The sequence below is a fragment of the Condylura cristata genome, unplaced genomic scaffold, assembly GCF_000260355.1.
Source record: "Condylura cristata isolate star-nosed mole 26May11 unplaced genomic scaffold, ConCri1.0 scaffold00031, whole genome shotgun sequence".
Lineage (NCBI taxonomy): Eukaryota > Metazoa > Chordata > Mammalia > Eulipotyphla > Talpidae > Condylura > Condylura cristata.
The window spans coordinates 15,575,377-15,598,731 of NW_004567132.1; the positions used below are offsets into that span (position 1 = coordinate 15,575,377).

The 23,355-nt window shown below is 34.1% G+C and overlaps 1 protein-coding gene across 4 annotated transcripts in view; it reads right to left on the minus strand.

The window, feature by feature from the left end:
* Positions 1–23,355, minus strand: part of EXOC6B (exocyst complex component 6B) — a 525,152-nt gene that overhangs the window by 157,748 nt on the left and 344,049 nt on the right. For all 4 annotated transcript variants that reach the window (XM_012731527.1, XM_012731526.1, XM_012731525.1 and 1 more), the window contains one exon: positions 6,974–7,115. In XM_012731527.1, coding sequence (XP_012586981.1) covers positions 6,974–7,115 — 142 coding nt within the window. The remainder of the gene's footprint in view (positions 1–6,973; positions 7,116–23,355) is intronic.

The window sequence follows — 23,355 nt, forward strand, 5'->3', positions numbered from 1 at the left end:
AGTTCCCATTGAGGATGAAGGTTTGGAGAAGAAGGTTGTTGCCATTGATCAATTTAAAGAAATTGAACAATCTGAGTCATATGGTAACTTTTAACAACACTGGACAACCTGGACTTACAACAAAAAGAGGCAAACTCTGGTCCTTTTTAGCGTGTGCAGCTCAAGCACCCAGAAAAGCAAATCATCATGAGGCTCTATTGCAGTTGGTCTTTCAAGTTATGAACTGATACACTGATTGTCTTCATAATTTTACCAGTTTTCCTTCATAAATACAAGGATGCTGAGCAAAACTGGAACTCTCATTTCTCAGGTTTCTCTAGGATGATTCCCTTATGTTCCCCTTTGCCTAAGAAAAGCACTTTGCTCTGCTATGTTCTACACCTTTTCAAATCTTGACCTATGACTAAGATTTAGACACAACATGAACTCAAGGATGATATACTAAATAAGAATGGAAAAAAGAAGAATTTTGTTCTGATGAAAATGTGTCAGTTTGGGGGGGGAGGATCTCAGGGAAAAAAAAACAGGAAGAACTGTGATTATGAATTTTGCACTACTTATTCAAGGATGACTAAACATAATCTTGACTGACAAATTAATTACCATAGGCTATCTCACTAGAGAGGCTTAATTTAATGTACTAGCTAGTAGTTACTTTAACAGTTTGTTTAGTTAGCTTACACAGGTTTGGAGTTAGCACTGGCTTAGCTGTTATTTAAAGGCCATGACTCTCTTTGCATACTATAAACTTCAAAGACTGCAAGAAAAGAATGATAACTCTGATCTATCACATATCCTTTCTCTATGTTTCTCACCAGGGTGCTGAGGAATCTAATTTCTTCTTTCTCTCACACATCAGAAAGAGACTGATAAATGAATGCCTAAAGTCCTAAGAAAGACTCATGGGAGAAAGACCAAAATTTGGATAATCAACTATACAAATTGGAGAGTCATTGATAACTTAGCTAAAGTAGTGCAGAAAAATCCAAGTAAGTGGACAGTTATCCCAAATGGTGGCCGTTTGGGTCACAGAAATCACTTTGTGCAGATTCTTTGGTTTAGAAGTCCCAGTGGCAAAACTGTGATAAACTCTTAAGTTTTGCCTCATTAAGAATCACTAAAATAGTTCACACTTGCATCTAAGAAGACCTGCTATAGAAGAGAACTTGTCATTAATTTTAGCGAATAGATAAGAGATATTCAAGTTTTTAAAAAGCTACTGGATACTTTGAGCTAAAAGTGATTCTTTAGACAGCATAAAGCTATGTTATCATTTAGTTCGAATGTAGAGTTAAGGAGGTTCAGGGACAAATAGTGTTCTGACACTTTTATATCACAATAGGCTGGTGAGAATATAACATACTCTGAAATTGTTTCCCTAAATTCTGAGTTTCGGTTGATTCCAGTATTTAAAATCACTGACCTTTAAGTGAGATCATGGTAAGAATGGAGGAAGGGAATATGCTGGAGTCCTTGCTCCTTTCCAAAATGGTAAACCAAGGCCAGATTAACTTAGCCATTAAAGAATTGAAAGAATTTGGCAAAGTCACAATCTATTATGCAAAATAATAATTTTAAAGAACCCACTTTATACTCTACAAAAAAATGATGGAGGGTGGGAATTGAAAAAATAAACTAAATTTCTAAAGACACATTTCTGCTGCATTTCCTTGCAACCAAATATGCCCTGGATTTGGCTTAACTATTTTATATTTTTAATATACCAAACTTGTGGCTAACTTATGGGTATGTGAAGGTAACTAAAAATTGAAAGCATTTAACACTATAAGCCAGGTAACAGTGGAAAAAGGAAATAAATAACAAAAAGTATATGATAAAGAAATAATAAATTTTTTAAAATTACATGACTGTTTACAAATGATTTTATATAATCTCATTTGATTTTATTATAATATGCTAAGACAAATATAACAAAGATTAATATTTCTAGTTTAATGATAGACTCAGAAGGTTGAATGAGTTGATCAATTCACTCCATGGCTGTATTCCCATGCACAAATATATTCAAGTTCCCAAATCATCTCTAGCATGGATTACTGCAACAGACTTATACTTGGTCTCCAAGACTGCCAATAAATTATAGAGCTCCTTCTGAAAATATATCTATTCAAGCCATTCTCCTATTTTAAATCCACAGCTTCATATTTTGTCTCCAGCCTCCAGATTGGTAATTTGCAGAGTAAGGGCTCCACATGTAATTCAGATTACCGGATTAATGGTGTAAGCAAGTAATTGGGTTGGAATGTGAACTTACAACTCTGTATTTGGATATGCAATGTGAAAGTTTAGGAAGTTCCAAATCCAGACAAAGATTAAAAATCCTAGTACATGAATGATAGTAACTCATGATTTAAATCCTGAGCTCTGAATTTAAACAGCAGCCAGTCTTGATAGTCTAACCTTGGTAGCTTCAATAGCTTCAGCTGTCAAGACTGGCTGGTGTTTCAATCCAGTTCTCTGCCAGGATCTTAACATCTAAAATTTATAAGCTGATATTAGACCTTCAAATATATAAAAATGTAAGATGAAATCCATACAAAGCAGAAATACCCAGAGGTATAATCAACTTTTAAAGGAAAAAGGATATATTCATCCCATCTCTGAATTCCCAATCATGTCCACTTTTGGTACTTGGTTTAGTAGCATGTCAGTGAGAATCACCTAGCAACACTCTTGCTAGACAATGGTAGCCTAAGCAGTAGCTAACAGTTCCAATAAACAGCTGAGCTAAATGACTTCTTGCAAAAGCATCTAGCTGAGAATTATAATCAGGCTGGAGATCATACCTTTCGGGACAACCAGAGAAATCTGACAAACACCAAGAAATAAAACTTAATTTCTCATATCAAATAAAAGGACAAATAAAAACCTAATTGATTCACAAAGGTTTGAATAATTTGTAAAAGGTCTGAGGGTTGATATTAATTGCTGTTGCTAATGATAGGAACAGGAAAAACAACTTCTTATTACATATTTAACATGAAATAAACCATTTCATGAATTATCTCTTTTAATTCTAGCATCATTCCTCTAATACTAGATACTACTGTTATTTCCATTTCATAATTGGGATTGTGAGAAGTTATTAACTAATTTACACAAGGTCATACTAAAAGTAAGTGGTGACTTGAATCTATCTTCTGAGTGAGTTGACTCTAAAGCCTGTTTATTTTTTTTTTAAGATTTATTTATTTATGCATACAGAACTGGGATACAAGCCAGAGGTGCAGGGGTGGTGACAGAATTCACCAGAGACAGAGTAGGGGGCAGAAAAGGCAGATCAATGAAGTACATTGCTGAGGGGAGCAGCGGGCAAAACAAGAGAGATCTGCCACACCATATGGATCACCTCCAAGGAGGGGGATCAAACTTGCACTGAAGTGGCTGTGGCTAGCTTGCAGTGATGCATTGTAACGTTACCACTGCGCCATCAGGGAGGGCCCAAGCCTGTGTTCTAAATCTTTAACATTATCAACTAGGGTCATGGTAATGCACATAATTTCTTCATGACTTAGGATCTAAGAAAGTGGAAACCTAGGTCTCAGAGTCAAACATTCAAGGTACATTTAAATTCTATCTTGTCCAGAGTTTAATTTCTTTCAGGACCTATACAGTTCTTGCAAGGACTCACAGACAATAGGGAAAATACCTCATGCACACACCACTGGGTAGAAAGATGTAAGTGTTAATTATCTTGTCATTTGGGTCTGCTTTTATACGCCTCTGTATAGTTACTTGAATCTTATGTATCATTTCTTTAGGATTTTTTATAGACCACTGAGCATCTAAAGAAAAAAAAAGAGGGGGATGGTATAGCAAAAGACATAGAATTCTTTCTTTTCAAGTAAAATAAATGTCCATGGAAAGTTTCTTGACAGACAAATTACCGCCAATCAGAAATAAAACATTAAATTCTAAATCAATGAACCTCTTTGGCTCTAAATATGTGGGGGGGAAACTCAGTAATATGGTTATTGGAGGCACTGTTAGGTCTGACAAAATTTAGCTTTATGCTGGTCCTCAGTCTGAAAGGCAATTACAAAATTTGAATAGCTTTCTGATAAGGTGCTGACTCTAGTAACCCGTCTGTGCATGATTAACAAATTCTATTATTGTACCTTTTCATTAAATGATCTCTCCATCTCAATCTTATCTGAAAGCTAGCTCTCTACTAAGTATACCAATTCCCCAATAGTTCTCTCAAGTACAAGCTGTTCATTCTTCTTTAATGAAGTTCATAAAATGTACTTCAGACTCAAGCACCACAAATAAGACCTAAACCCTGGACCCACTATAACCTTAAAAGTAAGACTCAAAAGGATACAATCACTTCTAAGTAAGTTAAATGCAGTTATAACAAACTCTAACACTGTTTACAAGAATACAGTAAAATACAGCACCAATAACATAATATTCAAAATGTCAGGCATCGAGGCTGCTCTCTGTGGTTCTTTCCTCACAGTGGGGAGACTAAGGAGATGGAGAGTGAGTGCATTGTCTGTTTTGATCTAGTCACAGAACTCACAAGGACAATTCTGCAATATTCTATCAGTTAGAAGCAAGTCACAGTTGGGCCAGATTCACATGGAAGGCAGTAATATGTCATTTCTTAATAAGGTATGCCAAGGTTCTAGACTAAAGTGTGGAGAAAGGGAGACTATAGACATTTTCTGTTACAGTTTTTTTATTCTTGTTTATTTTGTAAGGAATGTGACCATAACATGCCTGGGAGTATTTTTATGTTCATCCTTCTAAAGAAGTATTGATTTTTTTTTAATTAGTATGAAGTTTCTATGAAATCCAGAACAAATTATGCTAGAGTTAAATGGTTATCTCCATCTTTCCCTTTAAATTTAAGTTCTCAGTGTACATATTATATTTTGTAAAGATTCTGCTTGGTATTTTCAACATTTGTGTCATTATAGGATCTATTTTTATTGACTTTTCTTCTACTGTGAGTCACATTTTCTTGCTTTTTTGATGTCAAATTTCAGCTTGTGCAATAAAATTGGAAATGCTAAGTAATCAGGAGTCTAGAATTCTTTCAGACTCATCAGAGACTGTTGAGTTTGTTTTCTTTTGTTGTTATTGTCTTTGTTTTTTGGCAAGCAGTTATTTAACTGGTAGAATAACTTTATTCTTGTCAAGTCTTACTCTTAGGCTTTACTAGGCTGGATTGAGATTAGCTCTTATCCAGAGCTTTAGTAGCACTCTTAAGGCCTAACTTTTGGAATCCAACTGAATGTACAGGCTATTTAGCTGGTTTTCCACTCTGGAAGGTCAGACTTCCAATGTCCCCCAAAGCTAATGACCTCTGGTATTTCTATTTAGTTCACAGATTCTCAGTGGCTATTCTCTGTCCAGCCTCACAGAGTTTTGCCTTGTACATGGTAATTCTTTGATCATAGACTCATTGGTTTTCCATTGCAGATTTTCAGTTACTTCTCTAAGCAACTGCCTGTTCTTGAATAGCTTGTGCCACAAATTCCAGCTGCCTCACTAGAATCTATATGCCAATTTCTGGAGGTTTTGCTTTTTTGTTTGTTTGTTTGTTTGTTTGTTTTTTCCTTTCTTTCTGAAATCCTTATTTGAGATCTCCTTTCCTCTGTTACTCTTTGGCTAGTGCCCCCAAACAGAAAATGAGAGTGAATGTCAAGTTTACCTGATGTATATTCCCTCTCTGAAGGATTACACCCTTATTCTTTCTGCTGTCCATTGCAATGAAAAGTGTAGCTTCACAGAGTTTAGTCAGTTTATAGGCATTTATGGCACAGGGTGATTTAGATAACTATTACTCTATGTTGACTGAAACTAAAAATCTCTATCATACCTTTCTAAGTTAAAAGTAGTATAGCCAATGAATCCTTAATTAGTAGCCATTAATAGTCAACCAAAGGACATAAGTAAGCAGAAAAAATACTTAAAAAAGAGTCAGAGGAGAAGTATTAGCAGACTCATATAATTTCCCACTATTTAAACTTTCTTAGGATCTGAAAGAAAATTTCCAGGAGCCCTATCATTTTTGTTCATTTTTATTTCTCACTGACAGCACAACGAACACCACAACTCATTCCTTCCTTCTTTCTTCTAACCGAACCCTAATTTTGTGTTCAACTCCAAGCACATGACTCATGATGAACGAACTATGCTAATTATACCAGATACTCAATTTCACAAGCTGCCTTCGATGTGGATACAACTATGCAACTGCCTCTAACCAGTAACACGCAAGGAGAATGGTGTGGAGGCTCCGAAAAGGTTTTAGTTTCCTTAATGAAAAGAATAGGTGAGGTTGGTCCTGTTTCTTGTATTGAATGTAAATATCATCTGACTGTAATATATACAGAGATGAGAAGTGCACACTTGTTTAAGTATGGCAGAGGAGAGGGAATGAGAGTCTGGGTTCTTGATGAATCATCAAACAACTAAATCAATAACTGACTGCTTCTGAGAAAAATAAACCCTTTTTGTTTAAACTACTTTGTCCAAGGTCTTCTGTTTCCTGCAATAGAAGGCATTTCTGACTGATAAAGGCACACATCATTTGTTCGTCAGACTAAGGCGAGTTTGTAGATAAGATGTAAAAATACTTTCGAAATATAACATAAAAAGGAAATGGGTAGGGAATCCATTCTTTTGAAGTTTTTGGACTAATCGGGCTTTCTTTAGTATCTATTAAATGCATGTTTGCATTATATCTCTCTCTAGATTGCAAACTTCCTTGTAGCTCAGGACCATCTGTCTTCTAAATATGGGCCGATGCACGGTTGAGTGTTCCTATTAGCTTGCTGATACAAATGTTTCTAGGTGTCCTGTAAGTTTTCTCTATCATCTAAGTATTCTTTGACTCCATCAGGAACAACAACCCCCAAAGACATAAAACTTTCCCCCCCACACTAAATGTGAGTATACAAGTAGCACAAACAAACAACGGGATGATTTACTGTCTTACGTTCACATTCTCTGACATCCAAGTTGAACTGCTGTAATGCTCCCAAGGTAAGCTGCCTTACTTCAGCTTCTAGCAAAAGTTGCATCAAGGATGTGGCTAAATGCTTGCAAGCTGACATACATGCTGTCTGGGCCACCTTCCCCTGAAATATAAGAGTGTAAATCAAAATGTTAATGGATTAAAATGAAATTCCAACAGAAATTAAATTCATTGACTTTTCATTTGGCATTGTCTTTGAGCTTTTCTTTATCCTGATAACCCGCACTCAAATAATCTTGAATTTTGTGATATATGATGGCGCTCATCCTCAATTTTAGCTATATCACTGTCAGTCCTGGCAGTAATAACAGTAAGTAAAAATTCAGAAAACCCAGCTATATAGTCAAAAACTCTTGTTTTCTCTAAGTCAACAACAAATAAACAATATTCAAAATTCTAATCAAAATCTTAAACTGAGAAGAAATTTTTCCAGAGAACAAATTTCAAAAAGTCCCTTCCAAACTACCATAATTCTTAAAAATAATATGTAAGCAACAACCTGTAACCTACTAGAAAGTAAAGTGTTTACTGCTTTATAAATAAACACATAAAACGAGAAAATGGCTTAAGATAAAAAGAATTACTTAAAAATTAAAGACAAATATTTTCTTAAAAACTGAAGAGGTTTAAGAACATAAACTATGCAAATTTTTAAATAATGATAATAGACTAATATTTTATTATTTTCTTTAAAATAATCAAATATTTCATATTTAATGACTCACATCTCATTTTCAGGTCTAGATTATACATCATAGAAAATATATTCACTTTTCCCCAAACACATATTTAATTTATGTGTGTGTATATATATATATACATACATATATATATATATATCCTCTACTCTGATATTTAAGTCTGAATTTTCATATTAGTCAATAGAAATTACTTTTCTTGAAATTATAAAATATTTCAGCCATGTAGGAAGATACACACAATTATATGATAAAAACACAGACCCACCAAATATTATAAATATGGTTTAAGTCCCTATATTATCCCTTAATCAGTTTCTTTCCACTCGCTACCCAGAGGTCAACAGGTAAATATTGCTGATGTTAGATTTACCATTGAATTAAAAATATATATATTATGACAAGAATATAATAGCAAACAATGTACTGTACTATTCAATGTATATTTAAATTTTTCTCTAATACACATGGCAAGCCTGGCAATATATTTTAAATTTTCTTTGTTGTTTCAATTCTCTATGAAAATTTTTAATGCAATGCATATGGCTCTAGTTTATCAATTATTCCACTGGATCCCAATCTAGGAGTAAGAAATCATGAATATGCTAGATTCTGACTATAGTGTCCTTTATGTGTTGATTTCATATGTTTCTCTGGATGAAGGCCTTCCACAAAAGAATTGGACTTTAAATGGAAAAACCATATTAACATCTCAAATGAATTTTCAAATTTAATTATCTTTTTATATACATTAGATAAATCCTTTAAGATTATTTCTCAGACTTACTAGGATAAAGGGCATTAATATTTTGATTCATAATGCATATGAATAATGCATATGAAACATAGATAGAAATCAGATTCCCAAGTATTAAACTAAACTACTTTGCCTGAGGTATGTTCTGATTGACAATGTCCCCAAATATTTCTAAGAATATTATTTAATTACAAGTAACCAGCACTTTGTACAATTATAATTTGTTCTAAAAACAAGAAATATTTTATGATTTTTATGTCTTTGATTACTTGGTGAGATTGAATATTTTTGAAAGTTTTATTTATTTGACAGTAATGCTATAGCATATAAAAAGCAGAATAATAAACAAATCCTACTTTAGTATACATGCTAAAATTATATGTCCTGAAGATCCACACTCTCTGTAGATGATTTAAGACAAGAAGTGGAAATACTAAAATTAGGGAGTACTGGAGACCAAATGAAAGAGACAATGGAAAAATAGAAGAAAATTCATCTTGTAAAAGAAATGCACGTTCAATGGCTTGTTTTCAGTTAAACCCACAGAGACTGGGAACAGCTACTGACGGTGGCAGAGTCTAGCACAGTTGTCAGGCTGTGCCCCAGGTGAACTCTCACAGGAACAGGTCCAAGGTCTGAGGTGCCCTGTAGCTGTTCAACAGTGAGAGGGAGTGAAGAGAAATGAGAGTGAAGTGAAATGAGAGTAAACTGAAAGCAGATGCCCAAAGACTCATAAATGACCAAAAGTCAAAGAAAAGGGCAACTCCATCTCTTGGGCATTACTATATGCCTCAAATGTACGATACTTTAAAAACTTGACAAGGTATTTCATTCAATTTTCACAATCATTCCTGAAAGTTGGTATAATTCCTCCTTGTAGATGAATAAGCTAAGGCTCTAAGAGATTAAAAATCAGGCCTTGCAGATGCTACCAGTGCCAGACCTCCTGTGTGGCACAGCCCACCGTGTTCTTGGACATTGCTATTGAGGGCAAGCCCTTGGGCCGTGTCGCCTTTGAGCTGTTTGCAGACAAAGTTCCAAAGACAGCAGGAAACTTTCATGCTCTGAGCACTGGGGAGAAAGGATTTGGTTATAAAGGTTCCTGTTTTCACAGAATTAGTCCAGGACTTATGTGCCAGGGTGGTGATGTCACACTCCATAATGGTATTGGCACTAAATCCATCTAAGGGGAGAAACTTGATGAGAATTTAATCCTGAAGCATAGAGGTCCCGGCAACATGTCCATGGCAAATACTGGGCTCAACACAATGATTACCAGTTTTTCATCCACCAAAGACTGAGTGGCTGGATGGAAAGCATGTGGTCCTTGGCAAGGTGAAGGAGGGCATGAATATTGTGGAAACCAAGAAGGTCACCATTGCTGACTCTGGGCAGATCTAATAAAGTTGGTTAATGTTTTATTCACCAGACCATTCCTCTGTTGCTCATGAGCACATCCCTTCATCCTCATCTGCTTGAAATATTCCATAATCTTTATGCTTTTCATACAGTTCTTTGGGTTCTGCATCTTCCTCATCCCCTTTCAAGTGTAGCTGGACCACAGAGTAAAATTTATAAAGATGAAATAAACAATAAACAAATATTTGCCCTTAAAATCTTAAGACAGGCTCATACAGTTACTTTGTAATTTAAACAATCCTAAATCTGTGTCATTCCACTAAATCACCACCTACATAACTGTAATAAATCTTGCAGTCTTACACTAAAACAGGTGCTAGCTGTGTGTGTGTGTGCCTGCACGCATGTGCACCCTGCTTGATGTTCATTGAGTTTCTTGGAAATAATGGGTTTATCGTTTTCATCAACTTAAAATTCTTTCTAATCCTGACTTCTTCAAACAATTCTTTTTCTCCTCTCATAGGAGTCCAATAACAGACACATGTGACATTGCCTGATAATACCACAGGTAAGTGAAGTTATGTAAAATTTTCATACCATTTTTATCTTTCTACATCACTGTGGATAGTTTCCATTTATCAGTTTCTCAATCTTATCTTCCACTTAAATTTTGCTGCAAGTTTAATTCAGTATATTTTTCATTTCTGATATAGTTTTTCTTTTATTAATGATTCATCATGTTTTTATATCCTTGTGACAGATTTTTCTTAATGCTTCTTTATTTAGTAGCAGGTATAATTTTTGTTGATTTTTAAAATTGTATCACTTTTTCATTGAGATGACATTGGTTTACAACATTGTAGATGATTTAAAAGTTCATTTGATTCATTTTTTATAACTTCTATTTTCCTTTATACTTATATTTACCTTGAAATTGTGTACATATTTTATACAATTGTGTACACACATACATGTGTATAAAGGAGAGACAAAAGAGAGAGATAAAGAAAGCAGCTTTAAAGCATATATTTTCTAATTCTGTCATTTCTGCATCTATTTTTGTGGACTGATTGTCATGTTATGGACTATTTTCCAGTGGAAAACTGGAAATACAGTCCATGACTATATTTTCTTGCTTCTTTTGTATCTAGTAAATTTCTATTGAATACTATATTGTTACTATCATTTTGTTGAGTGTCTTCATTTTGTTTCTTTTAAGAATGTTGACTTTGTTTACGGCAGAGTTCAATTTCTTTTGAGTCAGTGTGAATTCTGAAGTTTGTTCATATAGAGATTAGAATCTTATTTTTTCTAAAGTTACTTTAGGCTCATTACTAGCTACACCTCTGGTGATACTACAGAATACTTCACAATTCCCTTCAACATTTGAACACCTTCTAATCTATGTGAGTTTTGGCAACTGTGCCCAGCTTCAGTGTCATGGAAGCTGTTTTTGAAATACAACCACATGAACCTACATGCAAGCCTCTAACTAGTCAGTCAAAGCATCAACAGGATCCCAATGCAGAGTCTTAGTCCCAGTCCTCTTCTCAAAAGTACCTCTTTAAAATATTGGTAACTTCTTCCCCAAACTCCACTCTTTGTCTTTTTACTTCAACAATACTGTCAGGTTTTGCTTGGATTACCCCTCCCTGAAAACAGTCTGTGAAGCACCTGCAAGGACTTCATTTGTTTACCTTTCAGAATTCACTGCCTGTTTTTCACTATATGGAAGAAATTCACTGCCTGTTTTCCACTATATGGAAGAAATTATTTCATTTGTTTTGTTTGTTATTCCAAATATTTATAGTTGAGAATAAATCTGACACAGTTAATGCATTATGCTGAGTAATGAGCATCTCATCTTTATTTCTGAAAGATGTTTCCTGTTTACTGAATTATAATATACAGTACTTTTGAAATTTTAAGTTTCATTTTGTTGTTCTCTGTCCTCTACTGTTTCTATGAGAAGTCTGTCACTGTTCTTAATTTCCCCTTTGAATGTGTTTGTATTTTGTCACTGCTTTTAAGATTTTTCTATAAATTTAATATTCAGCAATCTATGATGTGACTAGAAATAGTTTTCTTTATATTTATGTTACAGGAATTTGCTTAGAAATTGATGCATTTTCTTAGATATGGGAAATTCTCAAGCATTATTACTTAAGTACCACCCTGAACTATTTTCATCTTCTCCTCTTTCTGGAACTTCAAGTACATTTATGTTACAGTCTTCAATTATATTCCATCTCTCTTGTATGGCCTATTTCACTTCTAAATTGAAAAAAAAAATCCTTATATGTGTTTAAATGTATGCATTTTCTATAGACCTGTCTTTGAATTCACTTATCTTGAATTTCGCTTTGTTGACTTGGTATTAAACTGATATAATACATTTTTTTAATCTTCACCTAATGAGCTCCTCATTATAGATTTTGTATTTTTCTATTCTAGAATACACATTTAATTCTTAACATCTGTTTGCATGTCCCTTTATTTTGTATTTCATCCATGCTTTTCTGTTCCCTCTGCTTTCTTTAACATATTAATCATAGTTATTTTGAAATTTTTGTTTGCTAGTATGAGTACAGGTCACCTAATGATCTGTTTTTATTGACTATTTTAGCTTTTGATTATAGGTCAACATTTTCTGCTTACTATATTGTTAAGAAACTTTGTTTTGTCTGCCATACATTATATAGATCAGATGTTATAGAAGTTCTAGAGTATAGTCTCTTCCTCAAAAGAGTTTTGAGTTTTTTTAAAGCAAGCAGTTAAATTATTGGTAGGTCACCTTGATTTTGTCAGGTTTGTTTTTAAAGAGACAGGGAACTTATTTTTGTTTTGCCAAAAGGATGCTGTCTTTAAACTGTGCAAAAGATGTTAATGATAGCTAAAATGGAGAAATTTAGTGTCTGTTGGGTTGCTACATGGGTCAATCCACACTGTCCTGTTAATGCAACTTCTAGTATAATTACTCAGCTATCAGTATTCCAGAAGCTGTTTGTTGTCTTGTAAAACCAGAAAACATGTTCTTACATGTGCAGCTTAGAAGGGGAATTTCATAAACTTTTTTGAAGGTTCATTTTCTGCTATTCTTTCTTCTTTGTTACCCTAGCCTCTTAAAGTCTATTCTTATTGACATACTATACATTCTTTTCTTCTTTTGAAAATACTCTGATTTGATCTTTTACATAGGTTTTATAGTCCTTTATGATTTGCAGGTAAGTATGGTACTAGCAGCAGATGTCTTAACGTGTATGTTTTACCACCAAAGGCCCAAAACAGTCTTAGAGCAAAATCAAAGGAAAAAAATAGAGAAATTACAGTGATGTGGCTTAATGAAAATCAACACATTAAATATACTTTAGAACATTTACTTTAACCCTTGTTTGGTTTCATCATCTAGAAATAAGGATTGTTATAAAAGTTAAATTCCTATGAATTTATCATAGTACCTGACTTATTTAAGGACTCAGTAAAGATTTTATGATTATTATGATTTTATATGATTATTATAATCTATATGAATATGGGAAACTACTGAGAAAAACACAGCATGTATTTGTTTAAAATGTACTTTATGAATGTATTTTTCTCTTACCCTTTATGTTTTACAGAATCATAAGATTTTCTTCTCTTAAACCAAAAAATTCTGTCATGCAAAAAAAGAGGAAAGCGTACTTCCTGTTCTGAAGTAAATCAAGGAGAACATGTAATTAAGTGTTAAATTGAGCAGAATAAACTCTAAGCACTTATATGATTTTAGAAGAAAAGGTTATGAGGCCAAAATAGTCAGGGAGGGCGTCACAAAAGTAGTAGGACTTGCTGGGTGACCTTCATCACATTCAACATCAAAATGTTTGCAAGTGGTTACAACTCAAAATGAGGTAATATGAAGTACTTTACAAATAATAATTACTACTATAAAACTTCCATAGAATAAGAAGTCCTCATAATGAGAAATAAAAGCTCTTCCTTTCTCTTTCCTCAACCCTGTTCAGGTTAAAGGTCAACTTCATCAAGTCATCTCATTAACACAGAAATGTCTTTGAAGGTATTTCGTGTTTGCCATGCTTGACATTTCACCAGATTGCAACCAAGATGCCAAAGAATAAGATTCAAATATTAATGAGCAAAAGGTCATGATGAGGTAATCTCCAATGTTCTATTAGTTCCTGTTTTCAAGCCCTATCCGATTCCCTCTCCCTTTCTCCAGGCCTCTATTACTACATACATTTACAGTCACTGGCTAAGTTTCAAGATATACCCTCTAAACTGTAATTTCACTTGAAGTGCATTTTAAGTGGAGGCCTCCCAGATGCTGGATTCCCAATCCACGAGTAATCTGTAGAGGAATGAAGTTAAGTAAAAAGAAGAGAGAAAACCAGCTAAAAATTACATTAAATTTTGATGTTCAACTATTAGAGAGAAAAAAAAGAAAAGAAAAAAAAAGAAACTTCTTTCAACTTTTCCAATAAGTTATTTAATAATGTGACAAAGCAAAGCGTATTAAAATATTAACCAAAGCTTCCAGGAAAACCTCTATAATCTCAATTGTTTATTCAAGACCTTTACAAACCTCATAAAAAATTAAGTGGGCTTGGAAAAAACACACCACAGCCATAGGAGAAAGTTTACAAAACACAATGGTACAGACGCCTGACTGTCTGCCAGGCAGTTGCTTTTAACTTCCACATACAACTTCTTCCTCAATTCCTAACTGGTCAATACCCTAAATAAGAGCATTTCTCCTCCCAAACACCTCATTAGCCTGAGTTTCTCTTGCTTTTTTGAATTACCGTATCCTGTAGGTGCTTTGGTTTGTTATTTTCTGCCAATAACAAATGCTTCATTTCTGGATATTTTAAATCCCCAGGTTTCTCTGAGGGAAATTGTTTCAGATCTTCTTTATAAGAATTTAATTAGCTTTCTAATTAATCTCACCATGGGAGAATAGTCATGACCCATCGTGCCTATTTTATGTGATAAGACAGTACTAGAGACAAAGTGATGCGCAGAAAAGTAGGGTCACTGGTTCAACTAACAGGTTCAAATCCTGGCCTTATCACTTTTATGACATTTGAAAAATTTGCTTAATTTTGGTTAGATTCAACTTCCTCATTAGTAAAATGAAGATAATGACACTAACCTTGCAGAAATTGTATGCAATTAATGAGCTTATGCAAAACAGAGCCCTGGCTAGTACCTGCACCTAGTAGTTCTGTGAGTGGTAGCTATTTTATTATAAATAGTCCTCAAGAACATTTTTGGTTTTTGTTTTTCTTTGCAGGGGGCATGAAAGTTACAACTATTTATTTTTAATTAATTTTATTTACTTTCTTATATCATTCATGTTAGGATAGGATTTGATTTCTTGCTCAGGTATAGTCCCCAAGTTCTCCAATCACCATAGCGTCTGTGCTCCAGGAAGTTTTAAAGTGAAGATTTAGCTGAGTTCCAGACAAAATTACTCCACATTAAAAAGGTTATAGAATGTCTCTAGTTTATAGTTGTTTGTTGTTATGGCACATGGGTAAACTGGTTGTGGGAAGTCCATGGGGATTACAACCGAGATGAAAAAAATGTACAAAATGAAGATGATGTTAAAAAATATATTTAAAAAAAATTTAAATGGGTATAGAAAATTCAACAAACAAATTAAATGTAACTGGACTCAACCAACTTTCACATACTTAGAAATCTACTCTGAGTTAATCATATTGTGGGAAGTTATATATAAACTATGAATATTTTATTCAATCTCAGTTTGGGAGGACAAACGCACTTAAACCATTTATATCCTAAGGAAATACACTGTGCATTCCCCATCCCCTCCTTTTCTGAATGGTCCTACAGGAGCTATAAAAGGGGAAACTTTTGATCACAGTGTAATCTGTGTGAAAGTACCAAAACATGTTAATAATTAGAGAAGAGGAAACCTGAAAGACCGCCTTGTTAATTAAGGAACTTGCTATCAAAGAACTCATTAAGAGGTAATGAAACCAAATGGCTATTAAAATAAATACCCACTGAATAAAGGTTTCTAGGCTAACAGCCCTCAATATAGCTTTTACAAACATTCTCAATAGTCAGGACTCAGAAAAAGATGCAAGTGATAATGATGCTTAAAGCCAAGATTGACAAACTCAGAGATGAATGCATACTAAGTAAAAAGGCAGAGGTTGAGTTGAGAAAAACCTTCTTAGAATTCAAAATATGGAACTTCCAACATTTTAAAAGTCCTCTATTATGTCTACCCTGGTCTCAGTGATCCTGAGCACTGGGCAATGGAGAACTAGCTATTTGTTCCTCTATATACTTTGTTATTCTTAGCTATTAAGTTAGAATAAAATTCGAATTACTAGTTACCCCTCACCTACTCCCTGCCACCTAACTTTTTCTCATCTAAGCACCCTAACTTTTTCTCATACCAATCTTAGAGTCATGGTTGAAAAGAAACTGGAGTGATATAAAATCTCATAAGTATAGTCCATTGATAAAAGTTAAAACAAGGACTAAAGGCTCTCTGTAAGAGGACATGAGAGAACTGATCTTTACATTGTACTCCACAAGTTAAGAAAATTTCCAGAGAATGAAACATTGGCAAGAGGAAAATTATGTCACCTCTACTGAAAAAATGTCTGCAGAATACGTTAGTTACTTACTATCCATATTCCCTTCTATTTAAGTAAAATTATACTTGGAAACACAAACAGAATAATTATATTTATCAGGCTTGTCAGGTAATGAAGACAAATGATTTGAAAGTAAAAATGTCTACAGAAACCCTTTATCTTGGTTCTTCTTTCTTTCTGCTGCCATGAATTTGATGTCGCTAGAATTCTAGCAGCAATGCTTGGAACACTGAACATACCAAGACCTAAGGCTTGATCTTCCTGAGCCTGTGAACTAACATCATTTCTGGAGTTATTATGTGAGAAAGTACACTTTCAGGATTTAAGCCACTGAAGCTGGTTACTTGCTATAGTTGATAACTGATAACTGCATGAAAGCCAGTAGATTCAGAAATCAGAAGATAGATGTGCATATCATTATGTGACTTAACAGTCTGTGTAAAGGGTAATACTACCAGAAAACAGGGCTGAGGAAAGGATGAAAGGCTGTCTCACATTGGCGTTCAACACTTATATAGTCTATAAAAGAGCTTCTATATCTGAGATCATGTAAGGAAGAGACCAAATTACCAGCACACAGTTGAAGTGGACTAAGGGAGGAGAATAAGAATAACAATAAAAAACACAACAACAACAACAAAAAGACAACTACAAATGAGAGACGTTCTTCAGGGGTGGGAAAAGGAAAGAGATCAGGGCACAGGCAGGAAGAACACAAAGAACTATGGTGATGGTGCATGAGTGAACTGGTGGTGGAAATTCTAAGAGATCTATACCTGACAAAAGCAAGCAAACATTGTAAATAAATAAGTAAATCAATAAATTTTTAAAAATCCTAGGGGGAGAGAGGAACAAGGGGTACAGAAGCTAGACTGGTTAATTTTTTGCTTCAACTAGCTTGGATGGACCATCAGCTGCCCAGATACTTAAGACATTTTATTAGGTATCTGTGAGAGTTTTATTGGATGTGATTAACATTAAGTAGGTCATTTAAGTAAAGAAGATTTCCTTCCCTAATTTGGGTGGAACTCATCCAATCAACTGAAGATCTGAGTAGAACAAAAACACTGACCTTGGCATAAGAATGAACTCATTTTGTCTATCTACTAAGAACTGGGACATCAGTCTTTTTTCAGCCTGTTTCTAATTTAAACATGGATCCTACTGGATCTTGAAACTGTCCATTTTCAGACTAGAAATTACACTCGGGTCTTAGGCCTCCAGTATGCTCCTGCAGACCTTGGGACTACTCAGCCACCCCAATTATGTGAGTCAAATCCTTATAATAAATCACACATACACATATACACACCCCTTATTATTTCTGTCTTTCTGAAGAATGCTGACTAATACAGTATCCAAAAGAATCTGAACATATGAAGAAAGTTGTATATTACAGGAAGCAGAGAACATTTTTAAGAATGTTTTTGGTGTCATTACTTAGAGTATAAAGTAAAATGTTCTGATGAAAAGCATAGAATAATAAAGAGAAAATAATATGAGGCAAAATGATAACATGATCAATCAAAGAGTCAAGAAAAATATAAAGGGAAATAAGTAATAATTTTAAGAATACCAAAAGCATAGTAACTAAATTAAAATCCATGAGAGGGAATAGTGCAGGTTATTTATATTATGGAAAAATTCCCAGTTTATGTGCAAAGGCAATATGAAACATTTTCTTAAAATTTAGAAAACAAGTATGAAATTAAAAATTATAATAGAAAAAGAAGACAGTCAATTTTAATATAGTAGATAAAATGAACATCCAGCTAAATGATGTTTGTAAAGGGGAACCAAAGAAAAAAAGAAACATCAAGAATAATCAATATATCAGGAAAAAATATTTACAAAAAATCATAAGCATCCAGGTAAAGTAATTAGCTTGGTAGGGCCCTCCCTGGTAGTGCAGCCTGTCAATGAAGCACTAAGGAGCTAAAGCTACTTCAGCACGAGTTCCATCCCTGGCTCTGGAGATGACCACATGGCATGGCAGACCTCTCCTGACCCGCCACTGCTCCCCTCAGCAGTGTACTTTGACAATCTGCCTGTTCTGGCTCCCCATTCTGTCTCTGGTGAAGCCTTTCACCACCCCTGCACCTCTGGTCTGTACCCTAGTTCTGTGTGCATAAATAAATAAATCTTTAAAAAAAATTAGCTTGATAAACCAAAAAACAAAATCACACTTCTCTGCTATAACAATAATATATAGATGACAGAACAAAAGATATAGAGAATTGAAGGGAAACGACAATATTTTTTAAACAAGTTAAAAAGTGAGAAAAAACATTTTGATATATATGCATACACGTGTGTGTGTCTGTGTGTGCGATAAGGCCTAATAAAATATTGAACAAATACCTTTACTTGAAGATATATCTATAATCTAAAGCAAAGGAACTACTTAAACTGGAGATAAGTTTAACAGTTGTCTTACACTGCAACTTTCAGTACTTACTGTTGGACGGAGATATATGAAAATAATGCTACAAGAATAATCTTGACTTAACATATTGGGATATATAGAAGGAGAAAAGTGAGAATAAAAATGAGTGATAAATCACTTAAGTATGTCACAAATAAAACCCTTCATGCTTAATCCAATTGAGGAAAAAAGGTCTTGTGCCTTCAAAACCATGAAGAGCTGCACAACAAATACAGGCAATGTGAATCCAACAGTAGAGTAAATATTTTGTGCAGTAGAAAACCAGATCTTACATAGAAATGTAAAAATGGTTTCATGTCTAGGAATCAATGTAATACACTACATTACTAGAATGAAAGATAAACTCCACAATACCGTATCAGTTCATGTAGAAAAGTGGTTTGACTAAAATCCAAACACCCTTCTGTTGTGAGCACTCAAAAAGCTAGGAATAGAGGGAACATCCTCATTCTGGTATGAGGGTATGAAAATATGTAATTAATAGTATATTTTATAGTGAAAAGTAGAACACTTTTCCCCTAAGAGCAAGATAAGGATCTATATACTTTCTTTATTGCTGTTTAATTATACTGGACTGGAAGTTCTGCCTCTAATTTTCTTTTTTTTTGAATTTATATATTTTAAACTATAATATCATTTTTTAGTTTTTTGAAATTAATATTTAGTCAACTTTTAGCCTTTTTTACTTTTTTTTTAAAGATTTATTTATTTATTCATACAGAACTGGGGTACAGGCCAGAAGCTCAGGGGCAGTGAGAGGCTTCACCAGAGACAGAGTGGGGAGCAGAACAGGCAGATCGACGAAGTACACTGCTGAGGGGAGCAGCGGGCGGGTCAGGAGAGGTCTGCCACGCCATGTGGTCACCTCTGGGGCAGGCGGGGATCGAACTCATGCGGAAGTGGTTTCAGCTTCTTAGTGCTGTGCTTTAACCCACTGCGCCACCAGGGAGGGCCCGCCTTTTTTACTTTTTAATGTACACATTTACGACTATAAGTTTTATAAGAACATCTTTACCTACATTATCCTAATTTTGATAAGTTTTATTTTTATCCTAGTTCAGCTAGAAATATTTTTTAGTTTATATTATGACTTATTTCTTGGTCAGTAGATTATTTGTAATTACATTGTTTGATTTTAAAATTTTGTCTTTCATTTGAATGCTTATTTTTATACCAGAAAGTCATTATGCAGTTCCAGTATCCAACCTTGCACTTATGTTTATAATTAGTTGGTATCAAGTAATAGAATATTTTTGTCATGTGCATTGTATATACTGAAAATAAAATTAACTTACCACACAGCCCAAAAGAGTTTCACACTAGGTAAACTAGACAAAAGTGGTAGAAATTAGAAGAGCATGTACCACAAGTGAACTCTGAAAATTCTATATTGGTAATTCTATATTAATGCTATTCGTTAGGTATAAAAATTAGCTTTAACAATAACATTGTTAAATAACATTGACCTTATTAAGTTAATGTTAATTATAACTTTTTCATAGATACTTTTAATTTCAGTTATAAGTTTGTTGTTACATAAGAATTATATGTATAAGGTATTTATATCCATTTTATGTTTATCTACATACAGATAACATATATATAGGAAAAATTTAAGAGGAATTTTAGCTCAGGCAATAATGCAGACTACACAGAAATTATGTATCAAATACTGTATTTTTTACTCACACAACTGAGCTTGAAGGAAAAGAAATCCCTAGGTGCTAGAAATGAAAAAAGAAACTAAAAGTCAGAAGAGTATGTTCCTGGGCTGATTTTTTTCATAGCTCAGAGGAATATAAGGCCAAAGTTACCTAGCATCATATCAGATTTCAAAAGCAACACAGAGACAGACTGTGTCAGGTTCTGTAGAAGAAGTGAAGATATAAAATAGATACCTGTTGTCTTAGCTCAGGTTGCTATGGATTTAAATACCTCAAAATTTATTTTTCAAAGTCATGGAGAGTAGAAGTCCAAGAAGGCTGTCTCCTGGGTTACAGATGCTAACTTCTTATTTAGCTAACTTTCTTACCTGCAATCCTCTGTCTATAGAAGCACTACTTACAATTGCCAAGATATGGAAACAACCTAAATGCTCCAGAACAGATGAGTGTATCAAGAAAAAGTGATACACACACACACAATGAATACTATAGTAGGGATCGAAAGAGATAAACTCATGCCATTTGTGGCAGCATGGATGGAGCTGGAAGAGGTTATTCTAAGTAAGACAGGGGAGAAAGATAAATACTAAGTGGTTTTGCTAGTATGTGGAATCTAGAGAAACCAAAGGATCAGACAAAGACAAATTATAAGACTGACCCTTGAAAACAGCCTATAATTGCACCTGAGGAGAGAAATTCTGTACTGTGAAAAATAAACAAGGTTATTTTTTAAAATCTTCTTTTAAGAACCAAAAAGAAAGGAGGTCAGTGTAAATTGTCATGATGGTTTTGTTTAATCTGTGCCCTTGGGGAGAAAGTTCTCCCATGAGAGGTCTAGGCCCAAGTGTTGATACACTCTCAGAATTTATAATTCCCATGTAACAGAGGAATTTCTAAGCCGATATAAGCTGATAGAAACAGCAACAAAAACTTGTGCTGGAGCAGTGAGATCGACAGACAAGCAGAAAAAAATAAACACAAAATAGCTCAATAAGAGCATTATTATAATTTAAAAACATGACTTCCTGTGGAAAAAATAATTCTTGTTAAAGATAAGCTCACAATCAAAGATAAATTCTCATTGAAAACTGCACAAAGAACTGATTTTTCATGAGGTTGAATCTAAAGATCAAAATAAAGAATAAAAAGCAAAGAGACCTGAGATAAAAGAATGCTATAAATGATATAAAAGGAATTTAAAAATGAGTTGCACTACAAAATTACAGAGCACTATGAAACAGATATGAAAAATAACAAACAGGATTTCTAGAAAAAATATTCTCATGGAAATTCAAAAATTAGATTATATAGACAATACATTAGACTAGAATACAGACCTACACTTACATTACCCAGACTGCAAGTCAGAGACATTAAAAGATAAAAAACTTGCCCTCCCTGGTGGCGCAGCAGGTTAAAGCACAGCACTAAGAAGTTAAAGCCACTTCAGCATGAGTTCGATCCCTGCCCAGCCAGGACGTGACCCACATGGCACGGCAGACCTCTCCTGACCCGCCCACTGCTTCCCTCAGCAGTGTACTTGGTAGATCTGCCTGTTCTGCTCGCTCTGTCTCGGTTGAAGCCTCTCACTGCCCCCGCACCTCTGGCCTGTACCCCACTTCTGTATGCATAAATAAATATTTTTTTAAAAAAGATAAAAAACTTAAAACTAATAAGAAAGACAAATATCCTATAAAGGACAATGAGTAAGATTAACAACAAGAAGAGGTCAGATGGCAATGAAAGAATATCCTCAATAATCTGAAAAAAAAATAGGTTTAATTCAGAAGTATAACACTGCATAGAGATGAACAGAGGTGAATAACATTTCCAGGTAAAAGAATTCATACATCATTTAAATCTGAGAACACTGTTCTTGCTAACAACCAGAACCCAAAGAGTACAGTAATTTAGTACAAGTCACAGATATAAACTCTCTTATTGCTAGTAAAGACCTTAGCTAGTGGCAATCTAATTCAACCTACTACAAGAATAACTTAAAGCATTGCCATTAAGAGGGTGTCTAGAACTTACACAAACAGCTCCAGAGAAGTAAATAAGAGAGGTCATATGACATGCTTGCTGGAAGATTACTTCTACTTAGTCTTACCTATCAGAGATAAGGTAACTCTTTAGCTCTCTGAAGGCTACAATTACTTTAAGATTCCAAGTTATTTTTTTCTAGGGTAAATAAACAAAATTTCTATAAAACATTTCCATCAAATATAGCTTTTAGTCCTTTTTATACCACAGCATTTTCTGGAAGAAGCACTCTAGTTGGTCAACATTTTTTGAGAGTATAAAATAAAAACAAAATAATTGATTCAGGTTTGTTCTGACCAGTACCAAGTAGAAAACCGTTTCTTCAAGATCAATATAGCATACATCAGAATTTCCTTGCAGACTTACTAAAAAACATATTACTGGGTGCGAAGCAGAGTGTTTGATTCACTATGTGTGGAATGGGGCCTAAGATTTTACTTTTTTAAAGAAGTTTCTGTGATGATATTAATAGTGCTGTTCCAAGGACTATACTTTGAAAGCTGTTATGTAAAATCCTCTGTAAAATAAACTTAGATCAATTTAGCTTTTGGGTAGATCTACCTTCTTGTTTACTTGACATGAAAATGCAGTCAACTCAAATTCTGAAGTCTTTTTCACAGGCAAAATTGATGTTAATCACTACTTAGTATTTCAATTCCTTGTTTCTCTCTCTATTGAGAAAAATCCATTTCAAGGGATTTTGTAGGTAGTAGATCATTAATGAAATATTTATATATG